Here is a 24739-nt window from a genome sequence, read left to right as displayed (position 1 = left end):
AGTTTCGTTTACGCTAGAACATATTTTTGGTTTTACATTTCTAATTTACACTTTAAAACTGCTTAAGAAAACCCAAGGATTCTTTACTGTTTTTTTTATTACAAACTTCTAAAATAAACTAGCGGTTAATAAATTTTTAATTTGCCCTGGAAAGCTGGAGGGCTTTGTTTTACATAGTTAAAACTAATACAAAAAGTACCTCCAGTTGCCTTAGATTAATCTTCGGTTAGTAACATAGATTTTTAAACAGAAAATAAACACTTTAAACTCAATTAAAAGAATTTTGTCGACCTACTTACGAAATTTACTCAGCGCTGCGTTTTCACTTTTACTGTAATCAACACTTCCGATATAAAAGTACACATCTCGAGAGCTCTCGACACTAGGGGGGAAACATTATTGGCAGAAGCTCCTTGATGTCTTCTTTCCGCCGCTTCTTCTTTCCCTCGAAGATCTTCGACGTCTATCTTCTTTTCACTTCTCGCGCTATAAAAGTTGCCACGAGAAAAACAGTCTGTATTTAAATAAAATTCCGCGTGCTATTTTGTCAATCTCGCGAACGTTCAAATGTCCGGAACACAGGTCACTGTTAACTGTCCACTAGGCAGACGACATCTACAAAAACAGTCCACGAATAACTAACTGCATCTTGCTGCCGATAGCACAATGAAATTCGCGAATTCTCCATACCCAGAGATCTCGACGCCAACTGCTGCATGTGAACTTCTGCAGCCAATGCGCGAAGCAACGCGGCCTTTCACTCAAAGGCTCTACAAACACTTCTCGAAAAACTTCACCGCGTTTTTCTTTGTCCCTTTGTCTTTGCATAGTAAGGACAGTTCATTTTCCCCGAGGGGTGTTAATCTCTCTAACCTCTTTCTGCTCGGAAGAAATAATCAGTCCTCAAAATAATCTGTTATAAATGCCCCCTCCCCTGAAGAGACATTAGATGGACTGATCAAGGAGAGCTAATGTCTTTCCAAGTCTCTTTATCTCCTTGAATATTTGTCCAATCCTCGTATACAATTTTATTTTCAAAGTTCAGGTTACAATTTCAAAATATCTATGACACAGTAAACGCATATAGATTTTCCTTCATTTTCACATAATAATTCTGTTCAATTGTTTTTTGCAACCACATAGTAAGAATATTCTCAAGAAAGTATACACCATCACAATTGTAAACATTGAAGCATAATAAACATATTTTTCAATTTCTTTTCATTACATATATACCATCATACATGACATAAAATCAACTTTGAACCATTACTACATAATTTATCAATCTACTACAAGTAACTTCAATGAATCACAAATTGTCTTGCAAGTTTTCTTATTTACATAAATTCTCCATTTACTGTTTCTGCAATTCCATAATTTTAAATTTTCTTCATGTTGTGATTCAATTATTTACTAGAGCGGGTACAGGCGGGTAAGTGTAGAACATTATAAAAATATTTTGATGTCTATCTTTACAAAATATCATCATACTCATGAAATTAACCTAACAGTAAACCTCCTTTCTCTTGTCAGTATCTTTACCTTTCTTTTCTTGTTCTTTCTTTAAGGTATCAGCATGCTCAAAGTACTAATTTCAGGAAATTACATTGTACATTACGTCGCTTATCTCTTTAACAAACTATTTCTTAACAGCATATAATTATCAGACTTGCAACAGATTTCTGGACATAATCTTTCACTTAAATATCATCATGTTCTTTATTACATAACTACAATAATTTTCGGTTCGCCTTTGACTTACTATTTTTCATTTCTGGTCTGCCTTCGACCTTATATTTTTCAACATTTCCGGTCCGCCTTCTACCTTATATTTATGTGCCTCTCTCGCACTATATCTTAATACAGACACACTGACTGTTACATCACATAGCTATGTCCAAGAACTCTCATCACTTCATCATTCTATTAATGCTACTTAACCTTGCTTTCTGAAGAATTTCTTCAAATAACTTTCTTCTGAGCATGACTGTTCTATCTTCTTTCTCATTTGTTCTTCATTATCCTTAATGATTTTGGGGCTTACTTCCATTTTTTCTATCTTATTACTTCAATTTCTCTCTTTTTATTACAAAGCTATTTTCAAATTGAAATTTTCATTATCTATCCGCTCATTGACAATAATAATATTTACCAGCACTTCTACCAAAACCATCAATACATTTTTTTTTTCATCGAACCAAAACTAGTTTTCACATAACCTATACAAAACAACTGACATTAAATAACTTTTTCTTTTCATTTTCTCAATTTTCAATATACTTGGCTCATAACAACATACACACATTTTTTTTTAAAACAGCTTATTTACATTTGAACAATTTTCATCATTTTATCAAAATTTACATAAACTAGTAATTTTCAAAATGTTCATCAAGAGAAATGGAAACTTCGATATTTTACATAAAATGTACCAACTTTAGGAAAACATCATTATCAATCAACTACTCAAAATATCTCTTCTTTTTTCTTTGCTTTTCAAATTTCTTCTTCCTCCTCTTCCAACTTTCTTCAAGTAGGGAAACTAACAATCTGTCAACACTATTTGAACTTTTATCTTTAAAGTCTTTTCATTTTGTTTCTGATTTTCCATAGGTTCAATTTTCTGACTATGAGAATCACCATTAGGAACTTTCTTCTTGTCTCGTATCTTTTGTGGCTTTCTCTCACGCTCATCAGATGAATGTATTGCTCTCTTTTCTTGTTTCATCCTTTTCATACTTGGGTCTGATCTTTCTGCGCTGACATTCTTCGATCCCTTACGAATTTTCTTCTTCACTTTCACTGACGCTTTCTCAACTTTCTTTGCAGATTTCAATTTATTTCTCTTCATTTTCTTCAATTTCTTTACTGAACTATATCTAGGTCTCATTCTAATTTTCTTCCTTTTACTGATCAGAGTCATTTCTGGTAACGTCATGTCTAAAGTTACACATTCTTTCAGTTTAGAAAACATATCATTTTTCTCAGGTTTTTCATGAAAACTTCCTTCATTACTTATCACTTCCTGAGATTGCTGTATTCCGAGTGACTCATCTTCAGCTTGTTGCTTTTTCATTTCCAACATGCACACTCGTTTCTCTAGAACCTGTACTTTCCAATCTGTCTCTCTTTGTTTATTTTCTATAGCCACTTGTACTTGATCAGAATTATCTTCTATCTTTTCACTGTTGTCACGGACCTCATTACAATCATCTTTTACTTCATCAATTCCAGCCTGAAATTGACATGCTACTTTATTTTCCTTCATAACATCCTTCATTTTTTCTATCCTAGTGACTTCCACTTTTAAAACACCTAGTCTTCCCTCCATCTTGTCATTTATTTTTTGCATGGAAGCATTTATTATTTCCTTGAGTTCCAATTTATTCTGTTCCTCTTTCTGCTCCAATTTTTTGTATAAGTCTTCCTGCAGGAGCCTATCTTTTTCCTCTTCCTGTCTTCGTTCTAACCTATCTTGTTCCATTGTTTCGTATAATCTCTCCCATTTTAGGCATAAGTTCTCCTGCGCTAGCCTACTCTGTTCCATAAATGCCAAAATTGAATTGAAGACATCATTTTTCTTTCCCCGACCAATGTCAACTTGACAACCAAATTCGCCACTTTCTTTCGAAACACCCTGTTCTTTTTCGTCTATTTTTTCATTATCATGAACTTCATTTTCAGCTCCCTTCTTGCACTGCTTGCAGGAAAAATCTTTCTCAACGCAGTCTTTATGCACCCATTGTTTACAGTCTGAACATTGTACAGCAGCGTCTGAAATCAACAATCTGCCTCAACAAGGAGCTTTCCGTATTGTACGAGCCATGCTGCCGACAAACACGAACCCAGGTTGCAACACTCAATGTTTACATAAACATCGCCGACAACGACGCAACACAATGCCTGTTACCCCTTTCATTTTTTTTCTTTCACCAAAACAATCTAAGGCAACTCGCGGGAGTTTCGGGCACCATATAACGATAGCAGTTGTTTTTGGACTTTTAATGTCGCAGTTTCGTTTACGCTAGAACATATTTTTGGTTTTACATTTCTAATTTACACTTTAAAACTGCTTAAGAAAACCCAAGGATTCTTTACTGTTTTTTTTATTACAAACTTCTAAAATAAACTAGCGGTTAATAAATTTTTAATTTGCCCTGGAAAGCTGGAGGGCTTTGTTTTACATAGTTAAAACTAATACAAAAAGTACCTCCAGTTGCCTTAGATTAATCTTCGGTTAGTAACATAGATTTTTAAACAGAAAATAAACACTTTAAACTCAATTAAAAGAATTTTGTTGACCTACTTACGAAATTTACTCAGCGCTGCATTTTCACTTTTACTGTAATCAACACTTCCGATATAAAAGTACACATCTCGAGAGCTCTCGACACTAGGGGGGAAACATTATTGGCAGAAGCTCCTTGATGTCTTCTTTCCGCCGCTTCTTCTTTCCCTCGAAGATCTTCGACGTCTATCTTCTTTTCACTTCTCGCGCTATAAAAGTTGCCACGAGAAAAACAGTCTGTATTTAAATAAAATTCCGCGTGCTATTTTGTCAATCTCGCGAACGTTCAAATGTCCGGAACACAGGTCACTGTTAACTGTCCACTAGGCAGACGACATCTACAAAAACAGTCCACGAATAACTAACTGCATCTTGCTGCCGATAGCACAATGAAATTCGCGAATTCTCCATACCCAGAGATCTCGACGCCAACTGCTGCATGTGAACTTCTGCAGCCAATGCGCGAAGCAACGCGGCCTTTCACTCAAAGGCTCTACAAACACTTCTCGAAAAACTTCACCGCGTTTTTCTTTGTCCCTTTGTCTTTGCATAGTAAGGACAGTTCATTTTCCCCGAGGGGTGTTAATCTCTCTAACCTCTTTCTTCTCGGAAGAAATAATCAGTCCTCAAAATAATCTGTTATACAGTTCACTACAAAATTCTATTGTGAATGAATGTTGGGCTGTAATCGGACCACGTCAAGTGTGTTGTCACCACCTCTATCAAATTTCAGCTGCTAGATGTCATGTTTTCTTCATTGCTGAATTTTACTTGTCCTTGTCACTAATTACATGCTGCTTTTGCTTATAGTCTTGAAAATAGCATTGAATAATTTACATGCACATTGTAAAAATATTGTACGAGAATTCCATTTGTAATTTCACAGTTAGTGACCATTTCATCCTAAGAGAAAGTTTTCAGCAGTGGGCATAAATAACACCCCTGCATCCCCCGTGGAGCATTAAGAATGATAAATTAAGAAAGCTTGATAGTTCACAAAAGTTTTCCTGTGTTGCATTACATTTTCAACCAAACATATTATGCCCCTACAATTGCAACCAGAAAATGTTAATCACTAGAAATATTGAAAGTGAATTGCCAAATTAGAAGAAAACCTTCATTAGATGAATACTGGTTTTCAGGTTATTTTCATTTATTAATTCTAAAAATACCTTATCAATATATGTTGTCAGTACCTTTTATTTTATTCAATTTTTTTTTTTTTTTTTTTTTTTTTTTTTTTTTTTTCAAAAATTGTTACAGAAAAGATATAAAGGTAAGGAAATTTATTGAAAATGTAACATATTATACAGGCACCCACGGACCACGAAAACGTACAGAGGACATCAAAACAAACAACTTTTCTCAGTAACATTTTTCTCGGTGCTAGTTTCGTCGCTACAGGCGTTCAAAAAAGCCGGTTTTGCCGCATGCTGACAACCACACACATCATTTGATCGGATCTGTGACATCATTTCCTGCAGCGAAACAGTGCACGGCAGTGTTGCAAGGAACACCCAAATTTTGGGAAAAATGACAGACTACCAACCACATTATGATCTCTAAAACGAAGATATGGTCGTGTCCAGTAGACCGAACATCTGGGTAAACACAGCCTTCCAGCCAGAAGACCAGCAGTCAGCCCAGGGGAAGGAGGAAGTGAACCAACGATGCAAAAAATGGTAGAAAAACAACGTATACAAAATAAAGTGCCAATATCGGATTTTGTTCCTTAGCCTACATGTCAAATATAATCATCATAACAACAAACTTTATTGGACACACAGTTTACGTTTGGCTGTTTTCGCCCAGCTACCTGTCAAATATTTGCAAATCTTGTTGCAAGGTTGATATCTACAGGTTTGTATATCCATTTGTCCTGATACAAGAATTGTGATATTGTGATGCTGATAGCGGCAGTATCTGAGGTTCACGTTCTTACATTATGGCTATAACATGCACAACCAAGGGTTTTTATATTGTTACAACCTAATCATGATTCAGCATGCAATATACTGCCGTATTCACAGTAATGTTGCAAACTATTTCATGTGTATCCGGTGCGTAGATAAACACAGTCGTCGGAGAGCTTGTTTTACTACTACTTATATTACTTTATTTTCAACCATTTTTGCCCTTTGCCGCATAATGCTGTGAACATTATGTGTTACCTTTGGAATTTTGAGTTCTTTCATTTCTATTTTGTCAACTGTTCAGTGTGTCACAGACAAGTATCAGAAAGACGAAGTGGATAGACTAAATTGTAGATGCCAACTTGGCAACGAGATTTGCAAATATGTGATGTGTAAAGCTGAGAAAAAATTCGATATTACCTGTTCCATTTGAATTGCTTTTCTTTCTACCATTTTTCGGATAGTTTGTTCACTTCCTGTTGTGTTACAAAACGTGTTTTCTCACTTTGTTTTACTATACATAATGTGGCTGATGGTACCTATGTTGTTTTTCACAGAATATGTGTGTTCCTGGCAACCCTGAAATGCATCGCTTCAAGACAGGAAATAACGTTTTAAATGCAATAAAATGTTGTGTGTGGTAGTTAGCATTCAGGTGAATGCTAACTACCACACACAACATTACTAAGAAAAGTTGTTTACGTTGAGATGTTCTCTGTACGTTTCTGTGGTCCGTACGTGCCATTAAAGTGACAACCTGTATACTTGTGGAACTATGAGATGTAGATATCACACTAAAAAAACATTTCTTAATATTTTTTTTGTGAAAAACAGAAAAAAAGTCACCTGGGAAAACTCCATATTTTTAAGCACCTCCAAAGTGGTTTATCAATACCATTGACTTTCAGTGGAATCATTACAACCCACAACTGTCCATTACTGTACACTGCAATTCTTATAATTTTCTTGTGATGGTAAGAAATTTTAAGGGATGTCATGGTTTGAAATACAGGAGATGGAAGAAATGAAGGAACAAAATGATTGATTGTTTCATTTGGTTATTTTAAGTCACTTTTCTGTTACTTTTGGCTGATGGTATCATGAGGATGAATGATGATAAGAAATTGAAGAAAGGACAATCATAATCACTCATGGACAGGACCACAATACATTCCCCTCAGATGATTATTCTGGCTCAGAGTTTAGACACTAGAAACTTGTTTGGCTGCAAGAGTGCAGAACATGGTGTACTGTGCTGCAGTCACGCTTGTATTCCAGAAAAACACAAAGAAATTGAACTGAAAAGTATAACTTTTTGTTTCATATTGGATGCAATAAACGTGCTGAACATTCAATTCTCAACGTAGAAACATTGAACTTTATGCATGTAATATTTTTTTTCTTTGTGCATATGTGTGCATAATAATAGAATTATCTCGGCTCTTAACCCAGATACCCCTACCGTCCTACATGTAGAACACCTACTCAAAAAATTATGGACGTAGTTCAAGGAACTACCAACAGATGGTGCCTACATCTCTACTTTGTAGAAGGTTTGTCGTATCAAATCGAGCTAGTGTTCGTTGTTTTACTGCCATTCGTGCTGTGTTATGCAAGAATTAAGTTGAGTAATCAGACAGAAAATGGAGAATTACCGCTTCAAATATGACAGGTAAGTCAAACACACATTATTTACAGTGCTTTTGAATTGGTGGGCTGATTATTTGTTTTAGTATATATCCAAGATGTCTATAAAGTTTTCGTTGTTTTGAGAACAACTGTCAAACAGGCTTGCCAACTGCTGAAAGTTAGGTGTCCTACATGAAGGACGCCAGGAACTTGGCTATCCTTTATCAATTGCAAAGAATCACTTAGTCTTTTTGAATTCATGACTATCAGATCTAAGAGCCTGTGTACTTATGTACTATAAAAGTGACTGTATGTCTGTGTGTGAGAGAGAGGGAAGCAGGGAGGTTAGTAATAACCTGTGTTTATGTTTTTGCAAGCCAATAAGTCATTCTTGGAAGAGAATTGTTACAAATTCGTTTGTTTTATATATAATCCATTTTATGCTTTTGGCTGAATATCACTTTTTCTTTGTTTCAGAGGGCTTACTCTTCATACCATTATGAGTATGATTGAAGAGGATGATGACGACATACCGGCCAACGGTGCTTCCATTTGTCTTCAACCACCAGTCAACTCCTGTGGTAACATCACGGATGAAGATTCAGGAGAAGAAGATAATGTTTCAATAAATCATCTTCCTGGTAGCCAACTGCGAGCAGCCGCCGAAATTCAAATTGAAGAGACTGGTGATCAACATTTACAGGAATTTCAAGATTTCGCAACAGATGGGAAAGCTGCCACAGAAACTGTGGGAAGAGATGCGAGTGAATTGCCCTCCCCTCCTCCCGTGAAAACACGAAAGATCTATTCGTGGAAAAAATGTGATTTAGTTACAAATACACCTGTTTGGCCAGTGCAGTGTTTGGTTGAAAATCAAGAGAGCCCTCTGGAGTTGTTTTGCTCAATATTTGATCAACAAGTGATAGACATGTTCGTTTCCTACAGCAACATGTATGCAGCTGCAAAGAACAGTCCAGCAGATATCACTTCAAATGAAATGAAATGTTTTTTTGGAATTCTTCTCCTTAGTGGATACGTACAAGTTCCTCGACGAAAAATGTACTGGGAAAGGAGTTCTGATGCTCATAATGACTTAGTGTGCAAAGCCCTAACTAGAGACAGATTTGATTTTATCATGTCAAATCTTCACATAGTTGATAATAATGAACTGGACCCTGCAGACAAATTTGCTAAGGTTCGCCCTTTGTTTGATATTCTGAACAGGAAGTTCCAAGAGTTGGCTCCACTGGAAGAAAACCATAGTATAGACGAAGCAATGGTCCCTTATTATGGGCGTCATGGCTGTAAACAATTCATTCGTGGAAAACCGATCCGCTTCGGTTATAAACTTTGGACTGGTGCTACGCGGCTGGGATATGTCACTTGGGTTGAGCCTTATCAAGGTGCTAGGACGATACTCAATCCACTGTACAAGGAACTTGGTTTGGGAGCATCAGTTGTACTTCAATATACAGATATATTGCTAAGTATTAGTCCTGATTCTCCTTTCCATTTGTATTTTGATAACTTTTTTACGTCCATTCACTTACTTCAGAAGTTGTCAGAAAAAAATGTGAGAGGAACCGGAACTGTGCGAGAAAACCGAATTTGTAAGTGTCCTCTCATTGAAACACGAGAAATGAAGAAAAAAGACAGGGGTTTCTTTGACTATAGAGTGACAGGTGACAAATCCATTGTTGTGGCTAAATGGCACGATAACAGTGTAGTGTGTTTAGCTTCAAATGGACATGGAGTATTTCCTATTCATTCAGCAAAAAGGTACTCCCTGAAGGAGAAAAAGAACATACAGGTGCAGCAACCACATTTGGTTCACATGTACAATTCTAATATGGGTGGTGTAGATCGTTGTGATCAAAACATAAGCCTCTACCGAGTCAACATAAGGGGGAAAAAATGGTACTTTCCTCTTGTTGCTCATTGCATTGACTTAGCAGTAAATAATGCATGGCAAATACACAAATCTCGCAAAGGTGAACTGGATCTGCTTTCTTTTCGTCGTCGAATTGCAACATCCCTGCTTGCAAGCAATGCCAGAATCTCAAAACCAAATTCCAAAGGACGCCCAAATGCATCTGGCAACGAAGACGTGCGATACGATAGAATTGATCACTTGGTAATACCGCAAGAGAAACAGACAAGATGCCGACAGTGCCATGCAAAAGCAACAACAAGGTGTGTAAAGTGTGACATTGGATTGCACGTAAAATGTTTCGTGGATTTCCATACTGTGTAAAACATATGCAATTTAGCAAGACATTTGTATCATTCTCATTCCTGGCGTCCTATATATAGGACGGGCCAAATAATTTACCAAATATGAACGAAAGTGTATAATTATTTTTTTTCACATATTTCAGTTGGCAATGAAGCATTTTATGCAAATAAAAGTTTGTTTTTATTTATAGTCCTCTTTTAGGGTTATCTGGGTTAAAACAGTAGAATTTATTAATGATAGGATATCATATGCAGTTTTACAGGGTAGGTGGTGTAAAATTATTTTAATAAACATACATGCACCAACGGAAGATAAAGATGATAATACTAAAGATGATTTTTATACAGAGTTAGAACAGGTCTTTGATAAATTTTCTCTGTATGATATGAAAATTCTGTTAGGTGACTGTAATGCACAGATTGGCAAAGAAGAGACATTTAAACCCACAATTGGTAAAGAAAGTCTTCATGAATTAAGTAATGATAATGGTATAAGATTGATTACTTTTGCAACCTCAAAGAATTTAATTGTGAAAAGTACCACTTTTAAACATAAAGATATCCATAAATATACCTGGTCTTCTCCAGATGGTAAAACTCATAATCAGATAGATCATATTCTCATTGATAAGAGAAGGCATACTAGTATAATTGACGTTCGTACACATAGAGGTGCTGACTGTGCCAGTGACCATTATTTAGTAATTGCTAAATTAAGACAAAGACTCTCAGTGATAAATCATAAGCAACAAAATCTAAAAGTTATAAAATTTGATACAGGAAAGTTTGATGATGAAAGAATTAAGAAAGATTACCAAATTAAACTGTCAAATAGATTTGATATTTTGCAGGATTTAAATGATGATGAAAATATAAATGAAACAGACGTAAATAAGAATTGGGAGCACATACGTAATGCAATAGAATCAGCAGCTAGAGAAAGTATAGGATACCATAAACCAAGAAAAAGTAAGCCATGGTTTGATAATGAATGTCATAATCTAATAGAAATAAGGAATCAGGCTAGACTTAGGTGGTTAAATAACTCTGATGATACAAATCTAAACAATTATAATAGAATAAAGCGAGAAGTTAACCGCACGTTTAGAAGTAAAAAAAGAGATTACTTGAAAAGCAAAATTAACGAAATTGAAACAAACAGCAAAAATAAAAATATCAGAGATTTATATAAAGGTGTAAATGAGTTTAGAAAGGGGTGGCAACCTAAAGTAAACTTGATAGAAGATAAAGACGGTGATTTTCTAGCTGACCCAAGCGATATTCTAAATAGATGGAAGAACTACTTTAATGACCTTTTAAATGTCCATGTAGGAGATAAATCAGAAGTAAATGAAGTACACACAGCAGAACCTTTAGTTCCAGAACCTAACTTGACTGAAGTTAAAGATGCTATTAAAAGGCTAAAGAATAACAAAGCACCTGGCATTGATTTAATACCAGCTGAGTTAATTAAATATGGTGGAAATTCATTAATATGTCAAATTCATAAATTAATTTGTTTAATATGGAATAAAGAAGAAATCCCTCAACAGTGGAAAGAATCCATAATTGTTCCTGTGTTTAAAAAAGGTGATAAAATGAACTGCAGTAATTACCGTGGAATTTCTCTACTCTCAACAACATACAAAATATTGTCTAACATTCTTTTAACAAGACTAACCCCATATGCTAATGAAATTATAGGTGATTATCAATGTGGATTTAAACGTAACCGATCAACTACAGATCAAATTTTTCACATCAGACAGACACTTGAAAAAAAGTGGGAATATAATCAAAATGTCCATCAGCTATTCATTGATTTAAAAAAAGCATATGATTCGGTCAAAAGAGATAAATTATATAATATATTAGTAGAGTTTGGAATACCTAAGAAGCTTGTTAGTATGATAAAAATATGCACCAGTGAAACAGAAAGTAAAATTCGTGTGGGTATTAATATGTCTGACAAATTTACAATTCATGATGGGTTAAAACAAGGAGATGCATTATCTCCATTGCTCTTTAATTTTGCCTTAGAATATGCTGTTCGGAAGGTAAAAGAAACTAAAGAAGGACTAAAATTAAATGGTGTGACTCAGTTGTTAGCATATGCAGATGATGTAGACTTACTGGGGGATGATGTGAATACAATTAAGAATAATGCTAAAATATTTTTCAAAACTGCTAAAGAGATAGGTTTGGAAGTTAACAAAGAGAAAACTAAATATATGCTTACAGGCCGAAACCAAGTGTTAGGTAATAATCAAATAATTATCTAATTATTGATAACAACTCGTTTGAACCAGTTTCCAAATTCAAATACTTAGGAGTAATATTAACAAATTAAAATTATATTAAAGAGGAAATAAAAAGTAGGCTTAATTCAGGAAATGCATGTTACTTCTCTCTTCATAAACTTTTGTCTTCTCGTTTAATATCTAAGAAACTAAAAGTTAAAATATACAAAACAGTAATTTTGACAGTAGTATTATATGGATGTGAAACTTGGTCCCTTACATTGAAAGAGGAACATAAATTGAGAGTATTTGAAAATAAGATCCTTAGGAAAATATTTGGACCTAAAAGGGATGAGGAGACGGGTGAGTGGAGAAGGTTACATAATTTAGAACTACATAATTTGTACTCATGTCCAGATATTATTAGAATAATTAAATCAAGAAGACTTAGGTGGGCAGGCCATGTGGCACGAATGGGAGAGGAAAGAGGAGTTTACAGGATTCTTGTTGGGACACCAGATGGTAAGAGACCTGTAGGAAGACCAAGACGAAGATGGAGGGACAACGTTGAGATGGACCTAAAGGAAATTGGTAGGGATGGAAAAGAGTATATAGATCTTGCTCAAGATAGGAACAGATGGAAGGCCTGTGTTGCTGCAGCCATGAACCTTCGGGTTTAAGAAGGCTAGAGAGAGTGAGTGAGTGAGTGCATATGTGTGTTATTTTTAACTGTTTGCAATGATTTCAGTCATTGTAAATGTTTAAGTGACTATATTGCATTTGCAAATATCACGTGGCATGACAACTTGTGAAGACTAGTGCCTCACTTCCACTTTTTTCAGTGGACATGGGAGATTATCCAACCAATTATGGAGTGACGTGTGGTCATCATAACGAATCCAAGTAGTTCTTGTAGTTTCCATGATCGTGTTACACTATTCATTCATAGCTCCCCAATTTCCTCATGATGGCGGTTGGTCACCAGTCTCATACATTGGTAGAAATCTCTGAAAAAATTGTTACGCTTGCTCCAGGAGACTCCATGCATCCCATAGCCAGATCCCAAAGCTTGCACCTTAGACCACATGGCCATGGTTCGTTATGTACTACATTGCTAGTTCAGGGAAAATTGCTTGGTGCATACATTCATTCTTACGTTGGCATTTTTGAATATGTATTGGAAATTAATTGCTGATTTGTATCCTTTTCATACAAATTTAAAATGTCAACATTAAATTATTTCTGTATGAAAATTATTTTAAAGAACAAGAGAGTTTATTCATGCTAACCAACCCATATAGGTGCTTTTACAAATTTGGTTGTTTTGGACAATGCACAGCACCATTTTTATGTCAGTGCCATCTTTTTTAAAGCTGGATGCTGAAATGTGGCAACGCTGTCTCACCGGCTTGAAAATCAAGGTAGAAACCATGGTGGGAATAGTGAAATTTTCGTTGATTCCAAAGAAAACTAGGGAATCTTAAGTAAAATGTTCTAGTTTTTGTAAATTTCGCATTACGAAGTAAGTGGAAAACATGCAGTAACAGTGGAAATATAGATTTGCTGTTAAATTACTGGAAATAAGGAGTAAAAATTAGACCAACTTTACATATTATATCAAGCATGGAATGTTTAAGATAATTGTGTAGTTTGCCATTATTTTATGTGCTATAATTTCGGAATAACATTGAGCATCTTATATAGTAAGTGTTGAATTACTACATAACAAAATTACATTCTTGTATTGCAGTATTACTGATTATATATTATTAGAAACAAAATATCAAGAAAATACACTAGACTCTGGCTAATCCGGCCCTCAATAGTCTGCCCTCTCAGTAGTCCGGCCCACATCTGGCCTGTAGTCACTCAAGCAGAAATGACGCGCACAACAATGAATTATCGTGTTCAACAATGATGTTAGTTAAAAATGTTAAACAATGCTATACATACGCACAGTATTTGAAATTGTGACTTTCTTACAGTAAAGTCCAGTGCATACTATGGCTTCTAAAAGGAAACACGTAAAGTACAGCCTGTATAGTCCCTGTGTGTTTAAACTACATAGTAGTACATAATTTCCGACCCCCTCAATAATCCGGCACTTCCGCGAATCCAGCACCCATATGTGCAAGGAATGGCCAGATTAGCGAGAGTCTAGTGTATAGCAATTTCTCTAATTTTGTATGGAATTTAACTTTGATTTTAATAATCTATGGTGAGCAATGCGTTCGCACATATACCAGTGAAGGGTTAACCTACAGAATAACTTTCTGGGACAATGCATATCGGCGTAGATAGGTATTTGTCATACAGAAGCAATTAGTAGTACAAGTCATATTGCGGGGATAAAGAAATCATGTAGAATAGCACTTTACAGGAAGGTTACCATTCTGCCATTTCCATGCTTGTAAGTAAGGTCTGTTTTGCAGTAAAAAGGAAGTAAGTAAGTGTTCTTCAAAAAACCATTTCTTTTCCGAATTTCCATACACTTCTCTATTTTTCTACATAATTTCTTTGTCGTTTTAAACATTTATCGTAACGAACTACGAGTTTTTGGATACTCTCCTCATAGAACTCTGCTGCCTGTGATAATAGCCAGTTACTCACGGTTGTTTTCACTTCATCAGTGTCCAAATGCTTGCCGCCCAGGAAGGTATTCAGATTGCGGAAGAGGTGTTAGTCGCTAGGTGCAAGGTCTTTACTATGGATGATTAGGGTTACCAGATCGCTATAAGGGAAATGTAGGACATGCTGTCCCAAAATGTAGGGCATTAAGTCAAAATGTAGGACACAAAACATTTTCAATAAATAATACATATTTCTATAGAACATGTTAGAAAGTAATTGAAAAATGACACTTTTCAGTTTTAAAAAATGAATTCTTAAAAGCAAAATTTCAAAACTTGCAATCATGCTAAAAAAATGCACCTCTTACTACATGATTTAAATAATACTTCTCAGAGGAGCCAATTTTTCTCAAAATTTCAGGTTTAGTCAAAATATATTTAGGTTAGAGTGGACAGTCAAACTCTTGAAATTATTGGGACCAGTAACAAACATTTTACAGACTTTATGAAAACAAGCATTTCTCTTGTGAGTCTGTTGTGCTGATGGTAATGAAAATACTCTCCCAATATTTGCATTATGACCTGTAATGGCAACCAAATATTCAGCAATTAACATAATTTGAAATGGTTCCAAAAGTTTCATCTTGGGTAGTTTTTAGTTTAATAACAGGGTGTCTACCAAAATAACACATCCAGAATTATTGACATTTTCTGGACTTTTCTAGACTTTTTCCGTTTTTCTTAACGTTTATTTATTCGACCCCTACTTAGGTAAAGTTGGAAATTCGTAATTAAGAAAATAAATATTTATTTAATGAAAACCCCTAGATGAAAACTGAAGCTGTATTTAAGAAGAGAATTAGATCTGCTTTATCTATTAATGCATCCTGGACTGTTTTTGTCAGACTAGCGAGGCTTTGGCATCTGGATTGATTGATTGATTGATTGAGTTGGTGTTTTAAGTCCACTTTATGCACAGTAAGGCTAATCGGGACTGGCCCTACAGTTTCAAGTGGGATCCGAACCACTATGATCTCTCCACCGGGTATCGAACCCAGGACCCTTTGGCGTCTGGACTCATCCAGTATAATCTTATGTTGGGTTTGTGTCTGTTGTCCCTATATGTTTGTGACTGTCCCTTCATCCATCTAATCTTACCAGCATTCATCCTCATCTTCGCGATTAGCCAAAGGGGCAGGAAAAGTGAAGTAAAATAAACTAAATCAACCAATCAGTCATTGTGAAAACAAAAATTCTTGACCACAAGAATAATTTATTGCCTTTTTATTGATTTCTTTACTTTTTCTTGACTTCCATTACTCTCTTGACTGGCAGGTACCCTGAATAACTTTGTTCTCTATACCCCTGCTTTACTATCAAAATATTGAAAAAGAATGGGAAGCACCTTATTTCATCAGTATAAACCCCCAAGGCAAGAAATTCCGCTTAGGCATCGAATAGTAACATCATCAGAAAGTGGTCCCAAAACTTTGTTCATTAATTGCTTCCGTTTTATCGTTTGTTTTCTAGCAGGACAAACTTTTCTTTTCTTTTTGGGCCATGACTGAATCAAAATAAATTTCACTAATGAGTTTGGAAGCGTAGTCCATAGACTTGTAACTTGCATGATTTTTTTGTTAGTATTTCCCTAATTTCATTATTATTATGTAATGCTCAAAATGTAGGACATTTATGATATTTTTCAAATTCCTCCCGGACACCGGACATAAGGCTAAAATGTAGGACATGTCCGGAAAAAACCGGACGTCTGGTAACCCTATGGATGATCAACACATCATCGCCGGTCAAAGTGAAAGCAATACAGACACACATGTAAAATTACCTAATCTAACAAAATATTGACTATTTGTTCTGTTCTAAATTCAAGATTATAACAAACATTGAGCATCTTATGTAGGAAGTGTTCAATTACTACTTGCAATAACTATCATTTTACAGATATAACTATGTATATATGGGTAACACAGTTCATATTTGGAGATTTTGCAGCGTCAGAATATATGTACAAGGATGCAAAACTTAAATAACTTGGTCAAAATACCATCAATGTCATCCTGCCTCTGTCATGGTTATAGCTTTTCGATATCACTGATTGTTTTGACATCATGATTACAAACTCTTAATGCCATCAATAGTGGATGTTTATTAAATTTAATGATTCACATGTAAAAGACAAGTAAAGCTACTTCGTGAAATGCAGATATACAGCTCAGAAAATCCAATGCATATTTAACAAACAACTTTACAACTTACTACCCTACTTTCATAAAAAATAAAATAAGTTGAATAAACTCGCCAATACAATTTGGGGGAATGAAGTTATTACGGGGTGAATAGGCTACAGAAAATTATTACTTCTTTACGTTTGGACATTTTCTCTAATGTTTTCTTCCGAGCAACATCGGCCGGCTGATGTCAAAGTTTACAGGGTTGCCAAATTGAAGGCTCCGGCCTCCCTTTAAAGATGGCCATGGACTGACACAAACTGTGTCCGAGTTGTTTGCAGTATTAAGTGTATCGTTTTAGGGTTGACTGGAACTGTTTGGACGTAAGTCGTAAGATTCCGGTATCTAAGTCGAATCATTAACTACATTTGGACTAACCTATAGTGATTGAAACATAATGTATAAGATGATCAGAATATAATATTAATTCTCTGGTAATTCAGCATAAGAATTTTGAGTGTAACACTTATTTACTTTTATTTTTTAATGTAAATATAGACATGGTCATGAATTCTTGAAAGAGATTGTCTTGAGAGTAAAACAGTATTAGAAGAGTGCAAAATAGAGGTTTAGAACAATGTGTAGAAATTTCTCCAAAAAAATGCAGGCTTGACCAGGACTTGAAAACTGTTCTCTGTCAGTGCTACCACAATATGATCTGTTGCCTTGGAAAAACTGTTGACATCAAAGTTTTCTCTCAGCATAGAGTAATGGTCTCAGTATCCCCAAGACCATGGGTTCGAGTCCTGGTGAAGCCACTATTTTGTGTTGACATTTCTACATAGAATACATTCTCTGTGTGTCAAATCTTAATGGAACAGCATCTATTGTCTGAAAATGCAAATTTTATTTACTAAAGATATTGTATTTTTTGCAGGTGTGCTGGCAATAAGAACACTGAAATTTCTTCAGTTGCTTCATCAAAGACCAAACAAGTAACTTGTCCCTTAAGTTGTAGCACTTGTGGGAAAACATTTAAGAAAAAATCTCTTCTCCTAGTACATTCAAAAATACACACATGTGTTCGACCATTTCTTTGTGATATTTGTGGGAAGTCATTTAATCGGAAATATAATCTTGCACTCCATGAAAGAATACATTCAGAAGACCGCCCCTACAGCTGCAATACTTGTGGAAAATCATTCAAGACAAAACGTGATTGTTCAAAACATGCAAAAAGACACACTGGAGTGCGTGCATTTTGTTGTAGTCATTGTGGAAAGTCATTTTTCAGGAAAGATGAGCTTTTTTCTCATCAAACTTTGCATTCAGACACTCGCCCTTACATGTGCAGCACTTGTGGACAGACATTTATGAGGAATTCTTCTCTCACAGTACATGAAAGAATGCACACGGGTATTCGGCCATTTTCTTGCAATCTTTGTGGAAAGTCATTCATTGAGAAAAGTGTTCTTGCAGCCCATGGAAAATGTCATTCAGAAGACCATCCCTACAGCTGCAATACTTGTGGAAAATCATTCAAGACAAAACATGATTGTTCAAAACATACAAAAAGACACACTGGAGTGCGTGCATTTTGTTGTAGTCATTGTGGCAAGTCATTTCTGAGGAATGATGAGCTTTTATGGCATCAAACTTTGCATTCAGACACTCGCCCTTACATGTGCAGCACTTGTGGACAGACATTTATGAGGAATTCTTCTCTCACGGTACATGAAAGAACACACACGGGTGTTCGGCCATTTTCTTGCAATCTTTGTGGGAAGTCATTCATTCAGAAATGTAAACTTGCAGACCATAGAAAAAGTCATTCAGAAGACCGCCCCTACAGCTGCAATACTTGTGGAAATTCATATAAGAGAAAAGGTGATCTTGCAAGACACATTAGGATACACACCTAAGTGCATACATTTTGCTGGACTCTTTGCAGAAAGTCGTTTGCGAACAAGAATGATCTTTCTAAGCATGAGACTATGCATTTGGGACCTCGACATTTCATTTGCAGCACCTGTGGAAATTAATTTAAGAGAAATCACTGCCTCAGTACACAAAAGAATACACATGGGTGTTCGACCATTTGCTTGTGACCTTTGTGTGAATTATTTTATCCAGGCAATTCCTCTTATAACCCCTGATTGCTTCTACAGTTGAAAAACTTGTGGAAAATCATTTAAAAGAAAAAGTGATCTTCCATGTCAAAAATACACACATTTTGTTGAGGTATTTTGCGAAAAATTATTTCTACAAACAGTTCACCTTACATTCAAATAAAAATATATAAATAACTTACACAAGTGAGTAGGAATGATTCAGAACGATGTTTCGGAAGTCTGTACTACTTCCTTCATCAGGTATTAAAATGAAAAAAAAACTTTAGGTGCCAAATATGGTACCGCATTGTCAAATCTTAAGTTGAGAATTCAGGTTGAGGATAGAAAAGGTAAAAAACTTACGGTGACAGCATAAAAACTCCGAAGGAAGTTTACGCTGGTTAAAAATTTTCCTATGTTAAAAACAAAAACCGCAACCAAAACAAAAAAATGGAAGACCTATTACAGTCCCCTAGTGACTTCCATCAGAGTTGGGTAGAATGCATGGACTGTGAGCACTCCTATCCAGCATTGAAGGTGAAATTTCCCCTCCAGCGTTCCCCTCTTACGATCATATACGTCACCATTCCAAGGTGAACTCCCTCTCTTCTTCGACGGCCCTCACAACCTTGGGAGTGACCTGAAAACCCATTTTAGTGTAGGTATTTACCGCTTTATCCCACTTTTTAAGAAAACCGATCAACCCTTCCTCCAGATTACCATCATCTCTGTTAAGCTTCTTCCTTTTTCCAGTGCATATAAATGCAGCTTCATAAGCGTTCCTGTTTAATTTATTCTCCTCTTTCTTAATTACTTCCCTTTTTATAATCCTATATCTGCTCATTATGATATGTTCGGATAGGCCTGCCTGTTTTAGGTATCTTTATCATGTTCGTCCCATCTAGTGTGCATGTTTCTCCCCATCTGCCCTACATATTCATTCCCACATTCACATTCGATCCGGCATACCCCTTTTTGTTCTTCTGGGTTATTCTTGTTCCCCCCTCCCTTTTTTTGTACCCGGTAAAATTCTTTTCAATATTTCTAGGGGCCTTCATCCTGCATTTTACGCCGTTTTTTCTCATTGGTTTTGCAATCTTTTCGGAAACCCCCTTATAATAGGGGATTCCGACAAAATGTCCTTATATATTATATGTTATTTATATATTTTTATTTGAATTGTAATATGTCAGTTCACCTTACAAACCATGAAAGGACACACTAGCAATACTTGTGGAAAAGCTTTAAAGAAATTAAATGTACTTTTTAGACCTGAAAAGGTACATTAAAGCATTCATCCATTTAGATGTAACCTTTATGGAAAACCATTGGATCAGAAATGTGATTGTACAAAACTCGGAAGAATTCATTCAGGCGATTGACAGCCAGTTGTGGAACTTGTGGAAAACCATTCAGCTTTAAACATAATCTCCTAATTCATGAAGAAGAACTTATATCACTTCATCAGCTTCTTTGTGATTTTTGTGGGGAAACTTATAACCCAAACCATTCTCTTTTGTTTGGAGCATGTAAAGAAACTTGTTCTTATTCAGTCTATTATCTGGTAATGATTGTAGTAAATATTTCATGTAAAATCTATTTTCTAAAGAATATACATATTATGCCTTTGGGCCAATCATGCTCTTTTCTATGTTTTATTCAACCTGCTTGTGTGTGTCATTTCTCCTTTGAGTAGAGTGTAGTTAGAATACTTTTAGTGTAATGCCAAGTCAGTGACGACGTGTTTTTAAAAATCCTAAATAGTTAAAATCTGAAAATGTGTTGTGCTTATTGACGCATAGATATTATTCTCAGTTTTAATTAACAATGCTAATTATGATAATATTTTCGTTGTGGAATTGTATTACAATTAAAGAACATGTATAACCAGTTTTTTTTCAGTGATTTTATAGTAGATATAGTATGCTAATCAGCGCAGCTTTGTGGTTGTGCGAATTCACTGCAAAAGTACCTTGTCTACACCTAGCTGTATCCTTTCTTCATGTTATTAATGCTCGAGCCAGAAGTGTTCTTTTTTAAAATTTATTTATTATTATTTGGACATAGTATCTATCTCCCAGTCAATTCCGGAGAATTTTCATGCCACAAATTCATACTGGGATATCAAACAAATTACTTCTCATTATTTTTGATTTTTTAATAATTCTTGATTTCCACAAAGAACCATAATTGGAAACAAGTTTAATAACAATTAGAAGCTGTCATTCTCTTATAGGTGTTTACAATTGTTCTAAAATGTATTGTAGGTGTATTTATGGGGCAAGCCTAGATTCTTCTCGGAAATATATCACAAAATATTGCAATTTAATTTTTTGTAAAGTAGCATCACCCTAATACCAATCATGGGCATCGTTACCTTTCAGTTGCTGGGGTGACATGCTGTGCCCTAATTTCTTACACATGATATACACATTCTTAATTTCTTCAACGCAACATACTATCGGTTAATTCTGCGACTCCGGCGGCATATAGGAGGCATTTCCAGGAGCCTTGAAGTTCTTAAGAAATGGATCATACTCCTGCAACAGGTTGAATATTTCCAAAAATTATTGGAACAGCAGATTCGTGCATTAGAAGCCGAAATTCACGCACGTCACAAATACTTGCACTGTGTGGTTTTGGTTGGCCTCCAGTATCTTCTTACTCCCCCTCCCCTTTACTGCACCACATGGACATGCGTGTTCTTTATAAGTATCCTTTCATCAATCTTATCTGATCATTATTCATCCTCATCATCACGATTAGCCAAAAGTGGAAGAATAGCAGCTTAAATAACAAAATTACAGTAAAAAACCTTGTTAATCCGGACTGATGGGGGGGGGGGATAATTATATATGTAATTTTGATTGATTGATTGGCTTGGTGTTATAAGTCAACTTTATGCACAGTAAGGCTAATCGGGACTGGACCTACAGTTTAAAGTGGGATTCGAACAACTGTGCCATTACCTCCACCGGATATCGAACCTGGGACTCCTTGATTACAAGGTGATGACATTACCACTACACCGTCGGGGAGGCCCTTTCACCCATGGAGGTGCAGTCCGGCATTCGAAAAAGTTCGAAATCATTCGTAAACCTCCACGGATGATGTCACCCACGGGACATCTCAAAGACGAGCACCAGCAATGACATAGGAATTCACACTTCTTCCGTGTTTTCGGAAATAAATTTGTTTTAAAAATCGAATTAATGTTCTGGCGTGTGTGTATAAGTAAATGTATATGTATAGAGCAGACTATATGTAGTAAACTGTGTCGTGGAAAGTTTTAACTATCAATAGAATTACATGTAACAGAGCGTATAGAAGGAGAAGTGTGCGCACTTGACGTAGTTCCGTGTTTCCGCCGCGAGGTGGCTCTAGTGTTGAACTCTGCTGGCCCGCTCGATTAGCCTAGCAATGTAACCAAGTAACGCTTGTTGTAAATTATGACAGTATGCCACACAATTTTAACTCAAAACACTCTTAACATTTGAAATACATATTTAATAATTTCTGAAGTGAAATTACAGGATTTATTTAACGGAAACGATAATTAATAATAAAATGAATAATGATATGTAGGTACTTCACCAAAGCTAGTTGTTCGACACCTTGGAAAGTTTCCGGGATGATTTTGCTGACTTGGATGACTGTATCTCCTTACGAATTTGTTTTGTCCGGAAGAAAAATCTGCATTTTATATAATGTAGCACTACTTTGGGAATAATGTCTCTGGAGTGTTCATCACAGCAACCTATTTCTGAAGATGGAACAGGGATATTTTCTATGGCATTGAGACAGTTAAAAAATAAGTTGCTCCACATTGTATTTGCCAAACACAGTTTACTTTTGATTGCCCTTTCAACATGCAGAGGATGTTGAGAATGCTGTTCGACGGATGAGTGAGAAACAACGTGATGTTCTTCGATTCGTAATCTCGTATTTGCCTGAAGGCCGCATCTCCTGATGTGTGTGTGTTATGACTGCGAAGAGAACTGATGCATTGTTGGCACAAAATAAATTTATGCTAGTGTTTTATTATGTAACCTGCCAAATAGTATACTAAGGATCTTTCCGTTGCAACATAATCAAACGAGGCTTCATCTGCAATGCGTACGTCACTTTCCCACTTGATAGGAGTATTCAGCAGGAGTTACAATTTTATCTTTAATGCAATTTTCAATTGAAGATTTCAGTTCCTTATTGCTTTTCCCTCTTCTCGAGGGATGGTCGTCACAGCTTAAGGAACGTAAAATTCCAAAATGTCGCTCGAGGGGATCTTGGCTTAATTTCCCCGTTAACACATATTTGTAGCCTTTGTCCCACAGCCATTCACTCAGTTGCAAAGTACTCTGCAAAGAAATTACTAGCGATTCCATGGTCCTATCGGATGCAAAGGTATTATCAGTTGTTTTTAATGTGTTTAGAAAATTGCGCAAGAGTACGTAAGACCTTGTAACATGCACATTTTGCATGTACATAGATCCAGTGAACTTAGTCACCTTAGATGGGTGCGGTTCACAACAGGAAGCATTGCATTGTGGATTGCATCATCGAAAGTCATCACTGTCTACGTGCATTCTGTAGCCTTGCCAAAGTAAGGTCAGTAACGACAGGAAGCTGTGGTCTCTACCGAAGGTTGTTGCAGCTGTTATCATGAGCAATGTGACTCCCTGTGGCCGTGAGCTCAGCTGTTACTATGAGTGATGTCACTCCCTGCAGCACTCAATGCCAAGGCCACCTGATACGATCGTCTAACCTTGGCCTTCCAGACTTCCTGAGGCTGACCTTAGCCTCGACGAGTAAAATACCCAGGCTGATGCAAGATGAGGACAGTAGACCTGAACAAGGTTACAAAGACCACACCCAATGTATAAATACCCTAGTCGCAAGACTAGAGTGATAGATCTAAGTTGTAGCCGGAGACGCTGCCATTCTCCATACCTAGATGGCTAAACACCCAGCCGTGTCCAGGCTGTCTACACGCCCATGGAAGATGGAACTGCTCTACAACTTATAAGTATCGCTAATCTCTTATTCCTTTCTTCCAAGTGATTCCTTGTCTTTAACGCTTAGGTTGAGATTTCCTCCATCATATCAACAACGCTCTTTTATATTTATAAACCATTGTTATTATTTATAAAGTGTTTCATTGTGTCTACGCCTTACAGGTATCACCACTTTAGAATTAAGTCTTTACCGTAGTACCTAATATGTTCTCTTACAGCAAAACCCCCTACGACTGAGCTACGTTACCCGAACGGTTGACTTGGGGGCCTTCAAACCCCAGCTGACCATTACAACCTTGAACCATTGTATAAAGCGTTGGAAGGGATTCGAGAATTCAAAGCGTCACTAACGTAGTTTAAATCTCTTGTAAACTTTTCTGTGTGCTCACTGCCGCTCAAATCAGCCGAACTATTGGTCTGTCGAAAAAATCTAATTCCATCTGCTACGATTCTGCTGAAAAGCTGAAATGCCAATCTGGCATTCATCCTCTGGAACGGCGACGGGTCTAAATGTGTGGATGTTATTTTAGGACATACTCTAAGACCGGTGGA

At 36.1% G+C, this 24739-nt stretch overlaps 1 protein-coding gene across 1 annotated transcript in view; it reads left to right on the top strand.

Annotated features, from left to right (window-relative positions):
• The window catches only part of LOC145996698 (uncharacterized), a 34618-nt gene extending 15023 nt beyond the window's left edge, over nt 1-19595 (top strand). The window contains exon 3 of the mRNA XM_083133216.1: nt 18002-19595. Coding sequence (XP_082989342.1) covers nt 18002-18986 — 985 coding nt within the window. The 3' untranslated portion in view covers nt 18987-19595. The remainder of the gene's footprint in view (nt 1-18001) is intronic.
• The last annotated feature ends 5144 nt before the right edge of the window (nt 19596-24739 follow it).

The sequence above is a fragment of the Lepisma saccharinum genome, chromosome 13 (genome assembly GCF_977018435.1).
Source record: "Lepisma saccharinum chromosome 13, izLepSacc3.1, whole genome shotgun sequence".
In the NCBI taxonomy this organism is placed as follows: Eukaryota; Metazoa; Arthropoda; class Insecta; order Zygentoma; family Lepismatidae; genus Lepisma; species Lepisma saccharinum.
The sequence above is the reverse complement of the archived record's forward strand: the minus strand, read 5'-3'. Positions and strand labels throughout refer to the sequence as shown.